Source organism: Gnatocerus cornutus, chromosome 8, assembly GCF_029298725.1.
Source record: "Gnatocerus cornutus isolate USDA-ARS CGAHR chromosome 8, icGnaCorn1.1, whole genome shotgun sequence".
In the NCBI taxonomy this organism is placed as follows: domain Eukaryota; kingdom Metazoa; phylum Arthropoda; class Insecta; order Coleoptera; family Tenebrionidae; genus Gnatocerus; species Gnatocerus cornutus.
This window is the reverse complement of record NC_142240.1, coordinates 9140106-9153562: the sequence shown is the minus strand read 5'-3', so window position 1 is coordinate 9153562 and position 13457 is coordinate 9140106. Positions and strand designations below refer to the sequence as shown.

The window sequence follows — 13457 nt, the reverse complement described above, 5'->3', positions numbered from 1 at the left end:
AAAGAATTGAACACTGTTGCCGTTTTTCGCAATATTTAAAGTTATTTTGCTCCCTTACAAAGCTTCAAATAAAAATTTTAAACAGCATTTCCAATTCACAGCGTCTTACAGTTTGACGTTCTTATCAGTTGGTCCGCTATTTTTTGAACATCCTGTATAAATGTGTTAAACATATCTCAGTTGTCATTTCAGATTTGATTCAAATTGTTTTTAAAATTCAAAGAAAAATGCGTTTTTATCAAATTAGTCAAAATTGGAAACTACGCATACACCAAACGATCCTTTAGTTCACTTTAGATTGTAACAAAAGCCCTACGATCTCAAATGCCTTCAGACGAATAAATGAAGTGATTTATGAAATTTGCAATAAATGTAGTTTGCAAGTGTTTTTCGTCATGATATTAAAAACTAACGTTTTTCCCAAATTTAAAACACAATTTGCATAAAATTTAAAATGAAAACGGAGACTTTTTTATCACAATTATGTTAAAAAAAGATTTAGCGAGTGTTTCCACTAAAACTCTAAATTTCACTTCTTGGGCGTCGCGACGCCAAGCTGACAGTGATAAAAAAGTGTTATATTCTGGAACTTAATCAACCATAAGTCATCAGCATTTGAACAAAAGACGCATATTTGTTTTCTAACTAATTTTGGATTTTTTAATTTAAAAAATATAAATTAGGTAATTTTGTGCTCTCACGTTAGTCATGATTTTGATCATTTTTTCCATTATTAAATATATAATATACCTCGAATATATGACACACCTCTATTTCCGCGATGTAAAAACGAGAAAAAAATGCATCTTACTTTATAAAAAAAAGCGGTATTTTTAAATGCTAAAGAAACAAATAAGAAAGTGCATCTCTAGGTTCTACAATTTGCTTTGAAAAATTTATTATGTTAAACTGATTGTTTCATGGCGGTCATTTTTGTGACAGTTCACTGCCAAAACCGAAATCTGCAGTGCGACCGCTCTTAATGAATACCAATGTCAAAAAAATGCAATGCCTCCCATTATTTAAATAAAAGTTTAAATTTAATCACTACATTCACTACATTAAAAGCAGAGAGCTCCACCTCTGAGTTATTATCTTTGCGATAATTATTGTTATTATTGATCCTGTAATGTCCCTTTTATTACCTTACTTTACTTAATGTAAAATTAACTCATTTTGTTTAAATGACTGAGGTGTACATATTGAAATGTAATTCTACGGCTCCTCCGGTAGGTAAATAATCTCCCTGAAAGTTTAACGAACGCCCTAATTAACGTAATTCCAAATTACCGGCTCGTAAAACTGTTATCAAGATCAACTTCCGTCGTTGCTTCATTCGTAATGAGCCAATAAAATCACTAAATGCCACAAGAAATCATTTCGTGGTTAAATTTTGTATACATTTTTTTCCAGGTGCAACACTACATTCTGGTGGTGCAGGCCCAAGACGCCGGTCATTCCGCCCTCTCCAGCACCCTCACCGTCTACTGCAACGTGTTGGACCTCAACGACAACGCTCCTCTCTTCGATCCCATGTCGTACACCAACGAAATCTTCGAAAACGTATCCGTGGCCACCCCCGTGGTGACCGTCAGTGCCACAGATCTAGACTCCGGTAAGATTTTTGTTTCGTGACAAAGGGAGTGTCGTGGTCGGCTCGCAGATTACAGGGCCGTATCGGGCGCGTAAACCAACACTGTGTCTAATAACACGACATTACAGACAATGGTCGCGACCTCGAGGTCACACAAACGAAAAAATCGCGAACAGATTCGATTAAGATATGTAAATTCGGGATGAGTTTCTAGGATTAGTGATTCGTTTTCCGATGTGTTGCAACTAATTGCTCTATTTGTCCGACGAGCACCAATGTCTTCAGATTACGGCTATTAAGGCCGATAACGTAATTGGTTGGGATGCATGTTCGAAAATGACGTATTTTGGGTTGCAGGAGACAACGGAAGGATTGTGTACAGCATCACCGCCGGGGACGAAAAAGGAGATTTTGAAGTGTTGGCCAACGGCACCATCATCACTAAAAAGAGTTTGGACAGAGAGCGTCAAGGACTGTACAACCTCGTGGTGACGGCGATGGACCAAGCAACGCCACCAGATCAAAGACTGTCCTCCACAGTCCAGGTAATAATAAAGAAACGTGATGTGGTCAGGATGATAGACCATCTGATTGTGACCTGTAGTCTCTCGCAGGAAAAATAGACATGTCCGAGCTGCGAGCTCGTACAAGGGTGTTAACACGTCGTGGATGTTGTTGACACAGTAAACACTCCATCATGGGTAAATCAACCAACTTAATGACCTGGCACCTCTGCTGTTTACCAAAGACTTAATTGTGAGCAGCAGACGAGTTTTCTTTTGGTAACAGTCGTTGTTTGACGATGGCACGTTCGAGGAAATTTCGAGTACCATGTTCACGGCCGTATGAAATTCCACGCACACCGTGTGGGAAGAAGTAACAATGGCAATTCTAATTGGAATTCTAATAAAGTCAGCTTATATAAATTATGCAATTTAATACCGTGCTTCAATTCAGTAGCCCCGAAAAAATTTTATTACACCGCGTTTTCGTAAGTTATGAAATTTCGTTTTTACGAGACATAAAAATTCTCGTAAAATTTTGTATTGTTGAGCTTTTATGGCCGGTTTTCGGTGAAAAATCGACGATATTTCATGGTCTGTCGAAAATTAAACAATTATTGTCTTATCTGTTATCTGCTTTTTTGGGAATCATAAAAACCGGTGCACTTGCAAGTTCAAGGACTGATACGAAGAATTTCTGATTTTGCTGGGTTAGGTGTGTGCATTAGACACAGTCCATTGACATTTAATTTACAACGAAGTAATTTCTTCTTACGACTTTGCATGTTAATTTTTTACTTATTCGCCCATAAAACTGTTAATATTCAACACCACCACACTGTGTAATTTACAAAAGTCGTCGTAAAATCGTTCACCTAGAAAAGTACTGGTGTGCGGATTTTTGCTGCAGAATTTAATGCCTGATCATTTATTTATACTACCCTTCAACACAGCAACTAAATTTAATATACTCACGGCTTCGGGAAGGTGTCAAATTTAACTTTCCTCGCTAACTTTACCTAGCTTAGAAGACTTCCAAGTATCTTCAGGTTGAGGGCCGATGATATACTGTCAAAAAACATGTTTTAGTTAACTGACAATAAAATTGAGATTGAGATAAACATAAAAAACAACTACAGAAAAAAAATGAATTTGAATTTCGCGCCATTTCTTCAATGTCATTTTAAAATTTTGCTTACCTCGAAGTATTTTATTTCAAAGTAACTTATTTTCTTAATTTTTTTAATTTTTCATCAAAATAATCATAAGCACTGCCTTTTGTTTCTATGAATTTTTAAATTTCATTTGAATTTTTTGCTGGCAATCAAAATCTCACCTTTTTTGCTCTGAAGCAAAGTGGTAATTTCACAAGCACTACTGATACAAAAGAAACTCAACACTGCTCGACTTTACAACACAAAAATGTTAAATTTTTAGCACAAAAGCTTTGGATTTTGGTGCCCACAGCCATCTGAGGTTATTTTTGACGGAAATACTGCCTAATTTTCAGAAATGTCAAAAATTTGACAATTATTTTCTCACCAAAAATCTCCCTTGGCAACGTTGCCGGCTGTAATGCAGAAGAAGATTGCGGTGTTGGAGGTTTTTTAAAAAAAAACGGACTTTAGGTTTTTGCAAACATTTAAATTCCAGAATAGACAGGATCCATACTAAAGTTATTTCGTATTTTTTTTGTTTGTAAGGATTGGATTTGTAAATTATAATATTAAGAAAGATTATACATACAGTAGAACCTCGATTATCCGTGCTTCTAGAGACTGGAGCCTGCACGGATAATCGAGTTGTTAAAACAATACACTTTTAAAGCAACAGAAATATTTAGAACGTTTTTTTAATACAAAATATAAAAACTTTAACAAAATGTATCAATATCGTAACAATACCGATTTTAAATTGAACAAATTAACTCTTATCAGACATATTTAAAAGAAGTAATTATTTTGTAGTAAAAAAAATCTGGTAGGTACTTTCAGTAATTTCTTTTTTTTGGTCCCAAAGTTTTCTCTTCTAATTGAGTTTTCAGTTTCTTTAATTATGAAGATTTACATTGCAAAAGAATTTATTTCAAGCATTTTTGTTAATGTTTGCGAACACTACTATTCTAAGACAAACATTTTAACTGATAATTTTGTTTTTGCTCTCTGCACTGACTTAAATCTCCTGAAACTACACTAACCGTTACTCGTGAAATTCAAAATTACATTTTCACCATTGGAGGCAAAAGTACGAAGTGGTTGGTTTTCGGTTTGTGTAATACACAGATAATCGAGACACGAATAAATCGAACGAACACCACGGATAATCGGCACCCGGATAATCGAGGTTCTACTGTAATAATAAATACATTGGAGCTATTTCCAGTAAAAAAAAAGTATGGATTTTGTTTGCTGCTCATCATTCTTATCAGTATACAAAAAATGTTAAAATAATATTTTCAAAGAACACCGTTTTTGATCTTTCATGTTTCTCCCCCAGGTCACCATCATCCTCAAAGACGTGAACGACATGTCCCCCGAGTTCATCACCCCCAACGAGACCTCCGTGGTCGAAAACATCCCCATCAACACCGTTGTTATGGCCGTAAAAGCCGTCGATAAAGATGAGGGGCGCAACGGTTACATCGAGTATTCTCTCGCCAACGACCTCCTCACTTCTAGTATCTTCTCTCTAGGCCCAGTCGACGGCCTCCTCCGAGTCTCCGGCCGCATCGACCGTGAAACCCGCAGCAACTACACCCTCTCTGTGACCGCTCGTGATCGTGGAGACCCTCCACGTGCCACCCAAACCCAAATCTTAGTGCGAGTCCTCGACGAAAACGACAACAGCCCCGTGTTCGACCCTAAACAATACAGTGCTTCCATCGCTGAAAATGCCTCCATCGGTGCCAGCGTCCTCCAAGTGTCCGCTACTGATGTGGATGACGGTCTCAACGGCCGCGTGCGGTATTCCATAAGTTCTGGTGATACGAATCGCGATTTTAGTATTGCAGAAGATACAGGTGTGGTGCGCGTTGCGAAAAATCTCAATTATGAAAGGAAATCGCGCTATGTGTTGACGGTACGTGCGGAGGATTGTGCCGAGGATGTCAACGGAGACGTGGTGAGATCCGACACGGCGGAAATTGTCATCTCCGTGTCGGATATCAATGATAACCCACCCACGTTCTTGGATTCGCCGTATTTGGCTTACGTTATGGAGAATACAATTCCGCCCAATGGTGGGTACGTTATTACGGTGCAAGCGTACGATGCCGACACGCCGCCGCTGAACTCTCTGGTGCGGTATTTTATAAAGGAGGGCAAACCCGATACGTTCAGGATAAATGCCTCCACGGGGGAGATCTCGCTGCTCCGGGCTTTGGACAGGGAGGTGCAAGCGGAGTATACGCTGTCTTTGGGCGCAATGGATACAGGTAAAGGAAAACTTTGATATCTAACTATTTAGACAATGATAAAAATGCAGTTTCTTCAGAGTCTAGTCATGCCTTTGCTGTAGTCCGAAGTCCGTTTTCTAACATTTCTATTTTAGGAGAGGTCTTGTGTAATAAAAGCCAACATTCACACGAGTCGGTTTTTTTTATTTTTAATTAATTTAGTTGTATCCCTAAATAAGTTCTTAATGCATTGTTTTTTCAATTTTCTGTTGCAAAAACGTGATTCTTTATGACATGTTAACATGAAAAAAGTTCGATGTAGTATCTGGTCATTGTCGCACCTGTAAATTGACCTCTGCCGCGTGTTCCGCCACTGATCAAAGCCACTGGTCGTAAAATATATCTCCAATAATAGAAATGAGTATTTGAGAAATGCAGTAGCTTGGCAACACCACAGTTTTTTCCTCTTTTGCGCCATCGAGCAATTTATTATTATAAGTACGCATATATTCCACTGGATGGTAAGTAATAATCAAACTGGATGTTGTGCGCATTTGTCTCATGAAAAGTCATTTTCTTGTCAACACCGCTGCGCTTGATTTAATGGAAATATCCATCAAACGAGTTCAAGTGGATTTGCACCGGGAAATTTTCGTCTGGGAGATCTACCGATAAAAGATCGCAATTTGTCAGCACCAGGAAGTTGTCCGCGATATCGGTCTAAATCGAGGGCCTCAATCGGCAATATCTATAAACCAAGAACATTACATTAAATGGAGACAAGACAGATCGTGCACTGCGCGTATTGTTATACTTGCCTCAAGTTATTATAGATTTGAACTCGGGTCAAGTACTTTTTTTCCCGTCTTTTCTATACAGCCGCGCCGAGTCCGATTCGTATCAGGATTATTTATCGCAAACCTTCTGTCACTGACGATGAAGCACGGACAAGAAACGACGGCTGATCTTTTCTAGTCGAAATTCCATTAGATGATCGGACGCATATTTTTCAACCAACGCCCAACGCGCGCTCTCGGGCTAAAGGTGCAAGCACGCACTGCATTTCCGACGATCTTACAATCGACCATTGTTTGGAACTTAATTGTTGCATAATTAGTGCTAATGTTGTGGAACATGACAAGTTCGTTACACTTTGTGAAGGTGGTGGCGTTGAGGAACTTCCATCTGATAACGACAAGTCTCATGATTTGCATGAAGGTATAACCTTGGATCTCGTTTTTATGGACATAGTTATGCGAGAAACTCGGCTGGTTTTTCTTCTAATTTCCAGTATTATAGAAGCGTTTTTTCGCAAATTTCAATGGTTCCCACATTTCTTCATTCATAACAAAGTTAATTTGAGCAGCGTTCCGAAAGCTAGAAACAGGCCGTCAGTTTTTCCCCACCAGATCATATATATCGGCTTTGGACAAAAGGCCATCGTCAAAATTCCTCCGTCTCGGAATCGTATAGCTAATGCAGGTGTCTTCTCTCTGCCTATTCGCCCCTCATGAGAAATGAAATGGGTGTGTATTGGACGGCGTCTTCTCCGTGCACGGACCCCAGCGGCCGTCACTTAAACCAACATGAATTGTCACGAAGAGAACTACGTTCTCACGATACCGCGATTAGCATCTACATTACTGATCGTAACGTGAAAGACAAAGCGTAATGAACGCCGAATTTTCGTCCTTCCGGGGTTCGAAGATACGGTTGCTGTGTTTGTTTTAGCTGAGGGGCGGATGACCCCACCTGACCCGCGAATGAATTTCAAAGTGCAAACCTAGTTATGTGCGGTGAGCCTGCTCGCCCTCCGGCTCGGAATTGCTAACTCCGTCATATCTCGCGTTCGTGTAATGGGATGTGCGATAGATAAATAGGGACCGTATTTAGCATGTACCTGCAATAAGGCACCGTTATGTCAGAGGCGCAGCGGAATGTATGCAATGCCAGAAGGCATTCGCCCGAAAACTGATTCTATCCCTATCGACGAAATTGAAACGTTTCCGCAACATTGACTATTCCTCCAGCTGGGAACATGGCGTCAGAGGACAGGTTGGAGCCATCATCTTGAGACTCCGCCCCAGCGGCCACCATCCGTCTTAATTCAAAGCGGGAATTAAACTGCATTTATATTTGACGTTGATGTCTTGTCGTCGAACGAACAAAACCAAAACGCACGCATAAATTCTTCAATACGGGGCCATTAGTCATGTCGCGGATTTTCGCGCATACTTGTATTTGCAATTACTCGCAACGAATTATCGTAATTAATTGTCGGTGGGTAATGCGGCACCATCAATATGCATGGGTGCTAGCTTTTTCTTGGACATGCTAAACGATCCATCCGAAGCGGAAGTCGAAATCATTAGTTAAACTGTCAAACAGCATGCCTAATAAAATTGTTATTTTACACACATTATTTATCCAACGGCGAAAAACAAATCCCCGTCTCTTCATATAATTATCATTCGAGTGTTGGCCGGCGAAGGCCGTGGGACTTTAACAGCACTGTCACTCATCCACCTATTTAAATTCACACCGAATGCGATGTTCACACCGACGGAATCATAATTTGGTCTGTTTCTTTGCAGGGTCTCCACCTTTGACCGGGACTGGAACTGTCAAGGTCATCGTACAAGACGTCAACGATCACAGTCCTGAATTCCGAAGACAGTCGTATCACGCCACCGTCGCCGAAAACTCCCCACTATCCACGTGGGTCCTCACACCTACAGCGACTGACAAAGATGTGGGACTCAACGCGAAAATCCGATACAGTCTCCTGGGGGAGAAAGTCGACAAGTTCAAAGTGGACCAAGACACCGGCGTCATCACCACAGCCGCCATCCTCGACAGAGAAGAAACTGACATCTACTACTTTACATTAATGGCTCAAGATTGCTCCGCCACAGAACCACGAGCAGCAGCGGTGAATCTCACCATCACGGTGACAGACGAAAACGACAACTCCCCCAGCTTCTCCTCCACACGTTACGAAGTGTACATCTCGGATAAAACGGAAGCGGGGGAGTTTGTCTTCGGTGCCAAAGCTACAGATGAAGATGTCGGTGCCAATAGCAAAATCACCTACTCTCTAACCGGGGAGCACGCTAAGAACTTCACCATAAACACGGAGAGTGGTGTCATCAAAGCTGCACAAGACCTAGGAAAAGCCACGACAAACGTTTTCAACTTAGAGATCGAAGCCAAAGACGGTGGGAAAATCCCCAAGAAAACAAGCACGGAGTTGAGAGTGTTCCTAAAACCAGATCATCTCTTTCCAGCGTTCACATCCCCGGCTAAGACACGATTTATCTTAGCTGAGAACGTGGAAGCCGGAAAACTAGTAGCAAGATTCAAAGCAACCTCCCCGAAGAAAGGAGCTCCAAGTAATGTGAGATTCGCAATTGCTGGTGGCAACGTCGGGGAAGCTTTAACAATGGACAAGAACACAGGCGAAGTTCAAGTCGCCGGTAAAGGCTTAGACTACGAAACGTCTCCCCAATACGAAGTGTGGATCGAAGCGAGAGATTCAGACTCACCGCCGCTTCGCACTGTTCTTCAACTCACAATCAACGTAACCGACGCTAACGACAATCCTCCGGTTCTCAACAGCCTCCTATACAACGCGACGGTTTTAGAAGAAGAAGCGCCCCCACAACTCGTGGTGAAAGTCTCAGCTACTGATATCGACTCTGGGGAAAACGGACAAGTTACTTACAAACTCACCGACGATTTCGAAGGGGCTTTCGAAATCGATTCCGAAAGCGGTGAAATTTACACCAACACTCGCTTAGACCGTGAAGAAGTTCCCAACTACGAACTCGTGGTGGAAGCTCTCGACCAAGGAGTACCTCAACTCACCGGGACCGCCACCGTCCTCGTTACTGTTATCGATAAAAACGACAATCCTCCTCGCTTCAGTCGCCTCTTTAGTGTTAACGTGACTGAGAACGCCGAAATCAGCTCATTTGTCATCCAAGTCACCAGCTCTGATAGAGACATTGGGGAAAACGCCAACGCCACGTATAGTTTCACCGAAAATCCTGGTGAGAAATTCAAGATAGACGCGATTAGTGGTAACGTGACAGTTGTGGGGCATTTAGACCGCGAACAACAAGATGAGTATTTATTAAAAGTGGCGGCCGTGGACGGAGCATGGAAAGCGGAAACTCCTCTTACTATAACAATTCAAGATCAGAATGATAATGCGCCAGAATTCGAACACTCTTACTACAGCTTTAACTTCCCTGAACTCCAAAGAGATGTTGTTTTCGTAGGACAAGTCACAGCGACAGACCGGGACAAACAAGGACCCAATTCTGTGATAAGTTATTCGCTGCAGCAGCCGTCGGATCTCTTCACAGTAGATCCGGCATCTGGCGATATCTTCAGCAAGCGTAGCTTGCGGTACAAATACACGCAGTTGGAGTCATCACCAGAGAATATGTACTCGCTGACGATTTTAGCAACTGATAATGGAAAACCACCAATGTCTTCCGAGTGTTTAGTTACTGTTAACGTCGTGGACGCCAACAACAACGCGCCGAAGTTCGATGAACTTGAATATCTTTCACCAGTACCACATGATGCTCATGAAGGACAGCTTTTGCTGAAAGTGACAGCAAGAGACGAACAAGATTTCGGGGTCAACGCTGAAATACAGTACGCGATAGTTGGAGGAAACGGTTCTAAACACTTCACGATCGATAAGTATAACGGTTGGATCACACTAACAGATCCAGTGAAGCAAGTCGATCAAGAATACGTCCTCAGAGTGAGAGCAGTTGACAGAGGAGTCCCACCACAACAAGATGAAATCACTGTTATTCTAGTTGTGACGGGTGAAAATAAATATACTCCGGTTTTCACGGCTTTGAGCTACCAAGTGATAGTTCCAGAGAACGAGCCTCTGGATTCTACGATTTTAACAGTAAACGCGTCGGATGATGACCAAGGTCCTAACGGAATGATACGGTATAAGATCTCTGGAGGCAACGAAAGAAAAGAGTTTGCTGTAGACGCAGTGTCGGGAGCTGTGACTATTCTGCAACCGCTAGATTACGACACTATACAAGAGTACCATTTAAACATAACCGCTGAAGATTTAGGGTTCAAACCTCATAGAACCACAGCGATGCTCACCATCACTCTTACAGACATCAACGACAACTCTCCGACTTTCAACCAAACAGTCTACGAAGCGTACATCTCTGAAAACTTACCACCCAACAGCTTCGTTTACCAAGTCAAAGCCACCGATATTGACTCCCCTAAGAACGCCATAATTCAATACTCAATCTCTGAAGGCACAGACAAAGACATGTTTGCCATAGACGCAAAAACCGGACGCGTCACCGCACGCTACAGTTTCGACTACGAAGAAACCACTCTTTATTCTTTGAACATCATTGCTAGTAACCCAGATTCGCCCATGTTCAGCTCTGCTGAGCTCCGCGTCCATGTAAACGGTGTCAACGAATATTATCCCAGATTTATACAACCAGCTTTCCATTTCGATGTATCTGAATCCACCGAAGTCGGAACTCAAATAGGAACAGTGCAAGCAACCGACCAAGACTCTGGCGATGATGGTAAAGTGTACTATTTGTTCGTGGGCTCTAGCAACGACCGCGGGTTCAGCATCAACTCTGAGACAGGAGTTATCAGCGTTTCAAGAAACTTAGACCGAGAAACCCAAAGTAGAATCGTGTTAACTGTCATGGCGAAAAATGCAGGTGGGATTCGTGGTAACGACACTGATGAAGCTCAGGTAATTGTTGAAGTGCAAGATGGTAACGATCCACCTGAATTCCTCCAAAGCTTGTACGAAGTTGAAATATCCGAAGGAGCGAATGTTGGAAGCAAAGTTACTGTTGTTAAAGCTGTTGATAAAGATGTGCGTCCACAGAATAACCAATTTAGTTATTCCATCATTGGGGGCAACACTGACCAAGTTTTTAAGATTGATCCTCAGTCTGGGGAGATTGAAACTGCAAGAGCTTTGGACAGAGAGACCATTCCACTGTACTCTTTAGTTGTAGGAGGGATAGATACAGGGTTGCCTCCACAGACGGGGACGGCGACTGTTAAGATCCACGTCACCGATATTAACGACAACGGTCCCATTTTTGATCCTCCTCAAGTCGTGGGCAGAGTGATGGAGAATGAGCCCCCAAACACCAGAATTATGACTTTAGCAGCTAAAGACCCAGATTTACCACCAAATGGAGCTCCTTTCACGTATAAACTCATTGGAGGAAAACACAGAGACTACGTTAGAATAGATAAACATTCCGGAGTTGTGGTTACCACAAAAGTCTTGGACAGAGAAGCGATTCCACAAATGGATATTCTGGTAGAAGTAGAAGACAGTGGCAGCCCGAAAATGAAATCCCAACACAACGTCATCATCGAAGTGTTGGATCAAAACGACAGTCCATCCACATCTAGATCCGTACACGTGCTGGTGTACGCCTTCAATGGGGCCTTCCCTATCGGAAAAATCGCAGATGTTCATCCGAACGATCTCGATATTACTGGTGACTACAAATGTAAAGTCCTTCAAGGACCCACGATCTCTGGAGTGCTTTCGATTCCTTCAGGGTGTGATTTACACGCCTCCAGAGTAACACCAGGACCTGGTTACTCTCTTTCCGTTTCCGGCAATGACGGGAAACACCCTGACGTCATTTCCACAGTCACGGTGGAGTTCGTCAAGTTTACCAACGAAACAGTTGACAACTCGATAACCATCAGAATCGCCAACGTGTCCAGCCAACAGTTCTTGTCTCAAAACTACCGCGGTCTTCTGGATGTCTTGAAGATGTCGCTTCAATCGGGTGAAACTATCATTCTCTACAGTCTTCATGACATCGACGAAGGCCTCGAACTAACAGTGGCCATCAAAAACGGTCTTATTTATCGCAATAAAGACTACACCATCGAAAAACTCTTGAAAAAACGTGAAACGATCTCAAATCTTTTCCAAACTAACGACATAAAAATCGGTTTTTCTCCCTGTAACGACAACACTTGTGAAAATGGAGGCATCTGCACCGAAGACATTACTGTTAAAAGAACAACGAAAGTCACTGACAGTCAGAATATTGTCTTTACTTCGCCGCTGGTGGTCCACGAGTACAACTGTCAATGTGCTGACGGCTTCACCGGTAAAAACTGTAATAAAAGACAAGATCCATGTCAACCGAACCCGTGTAAATCAGGGGGGCAATGTCGCCGCCAAGGGTTTAACTTTCACTGCATTTGTCCTCAATCCAAAGACGGAAGATACTGCGAAATGGAACGTGGCGACGCTTGTTCTGAAAATCCCTGTCAGAATGGTGGTTCCTGCCGCGAAAGTCCCGACGGTTCCTCCTTCTTCTGCCTTTGTCGCCCTGGTTATCGCGGCAATCATTGTGAAGCTCTTGCCGATTCTTGTAGACCCAACCCTTGCCTCCACGGCGGTCTCTGTGTGAGCTTGAAACCTGGATATAAATGCAGTTGCACGGACGGAAGATATGGAAGGCATTGCGAAAAATCCACGTACGGCTTCCAGGAACTCTCTTACATGGCATTTCCTTCTCTCGACGCCGCTACCAACGACATCACTTTTATTTTCTCCACGACAAAAGCCGATTCTTTGTTGGTGTATAACTATGGCTTGCAGACTGGTGGTCGTAGCGACTTCGTTGCTGTCGAGCTGGTAAACGGGCGTGCCGTATTTTCCTTCGGCGGCGCCCGGACCGCCGTCACATCCATCAGCGTCGGCGGCAAAAACAACAACCTCGCCGATGGCAGCTGGCACAAAATCATCGCGACTAGGAACGGTCGAGTGGTGTCATTAAGTGTCGCTCCTTGTACGGAACATGGTGATGTATGCGAAGAATGCCGTCCCGGTGACAATTCTTGTTACGCTGATGACATTGGACCGGCGGGGTAAGTTGTCGATTAATCACACCGC

General features: G+C 42.6%; 1 protein-coding gene across 1 annotated transcript in view; it reads left to right on the top strand.

Moving 5' to 3' along the window:
• The window catches only part of ft (cadherin-related tumor suppressor fat), a 64693-nt gene that overhangs the window by 48416 nt on the left and 2820 nt on the right, over window positions 1–13457 (top strand). Inside the window, exons 4-7 of the mRNA XM_088043999.1 lie at window positions 1414–1615; window positions 1952–2139; window positions 4594–5530; window positions 8086–13432. Of these exons, the coding sequence (XP_087900125.1) occupies window positions 1414–1615; window positions 1952–2139; window positions 4594–5530; window positions 8086–13432 (6674 nt within the window). The remainder of the gene's footprint in view (window positions 1–1413; window positions 1616–1951; window positions 2140–4593; window positions 5531–8085; window positions 13433–13457) is intronic.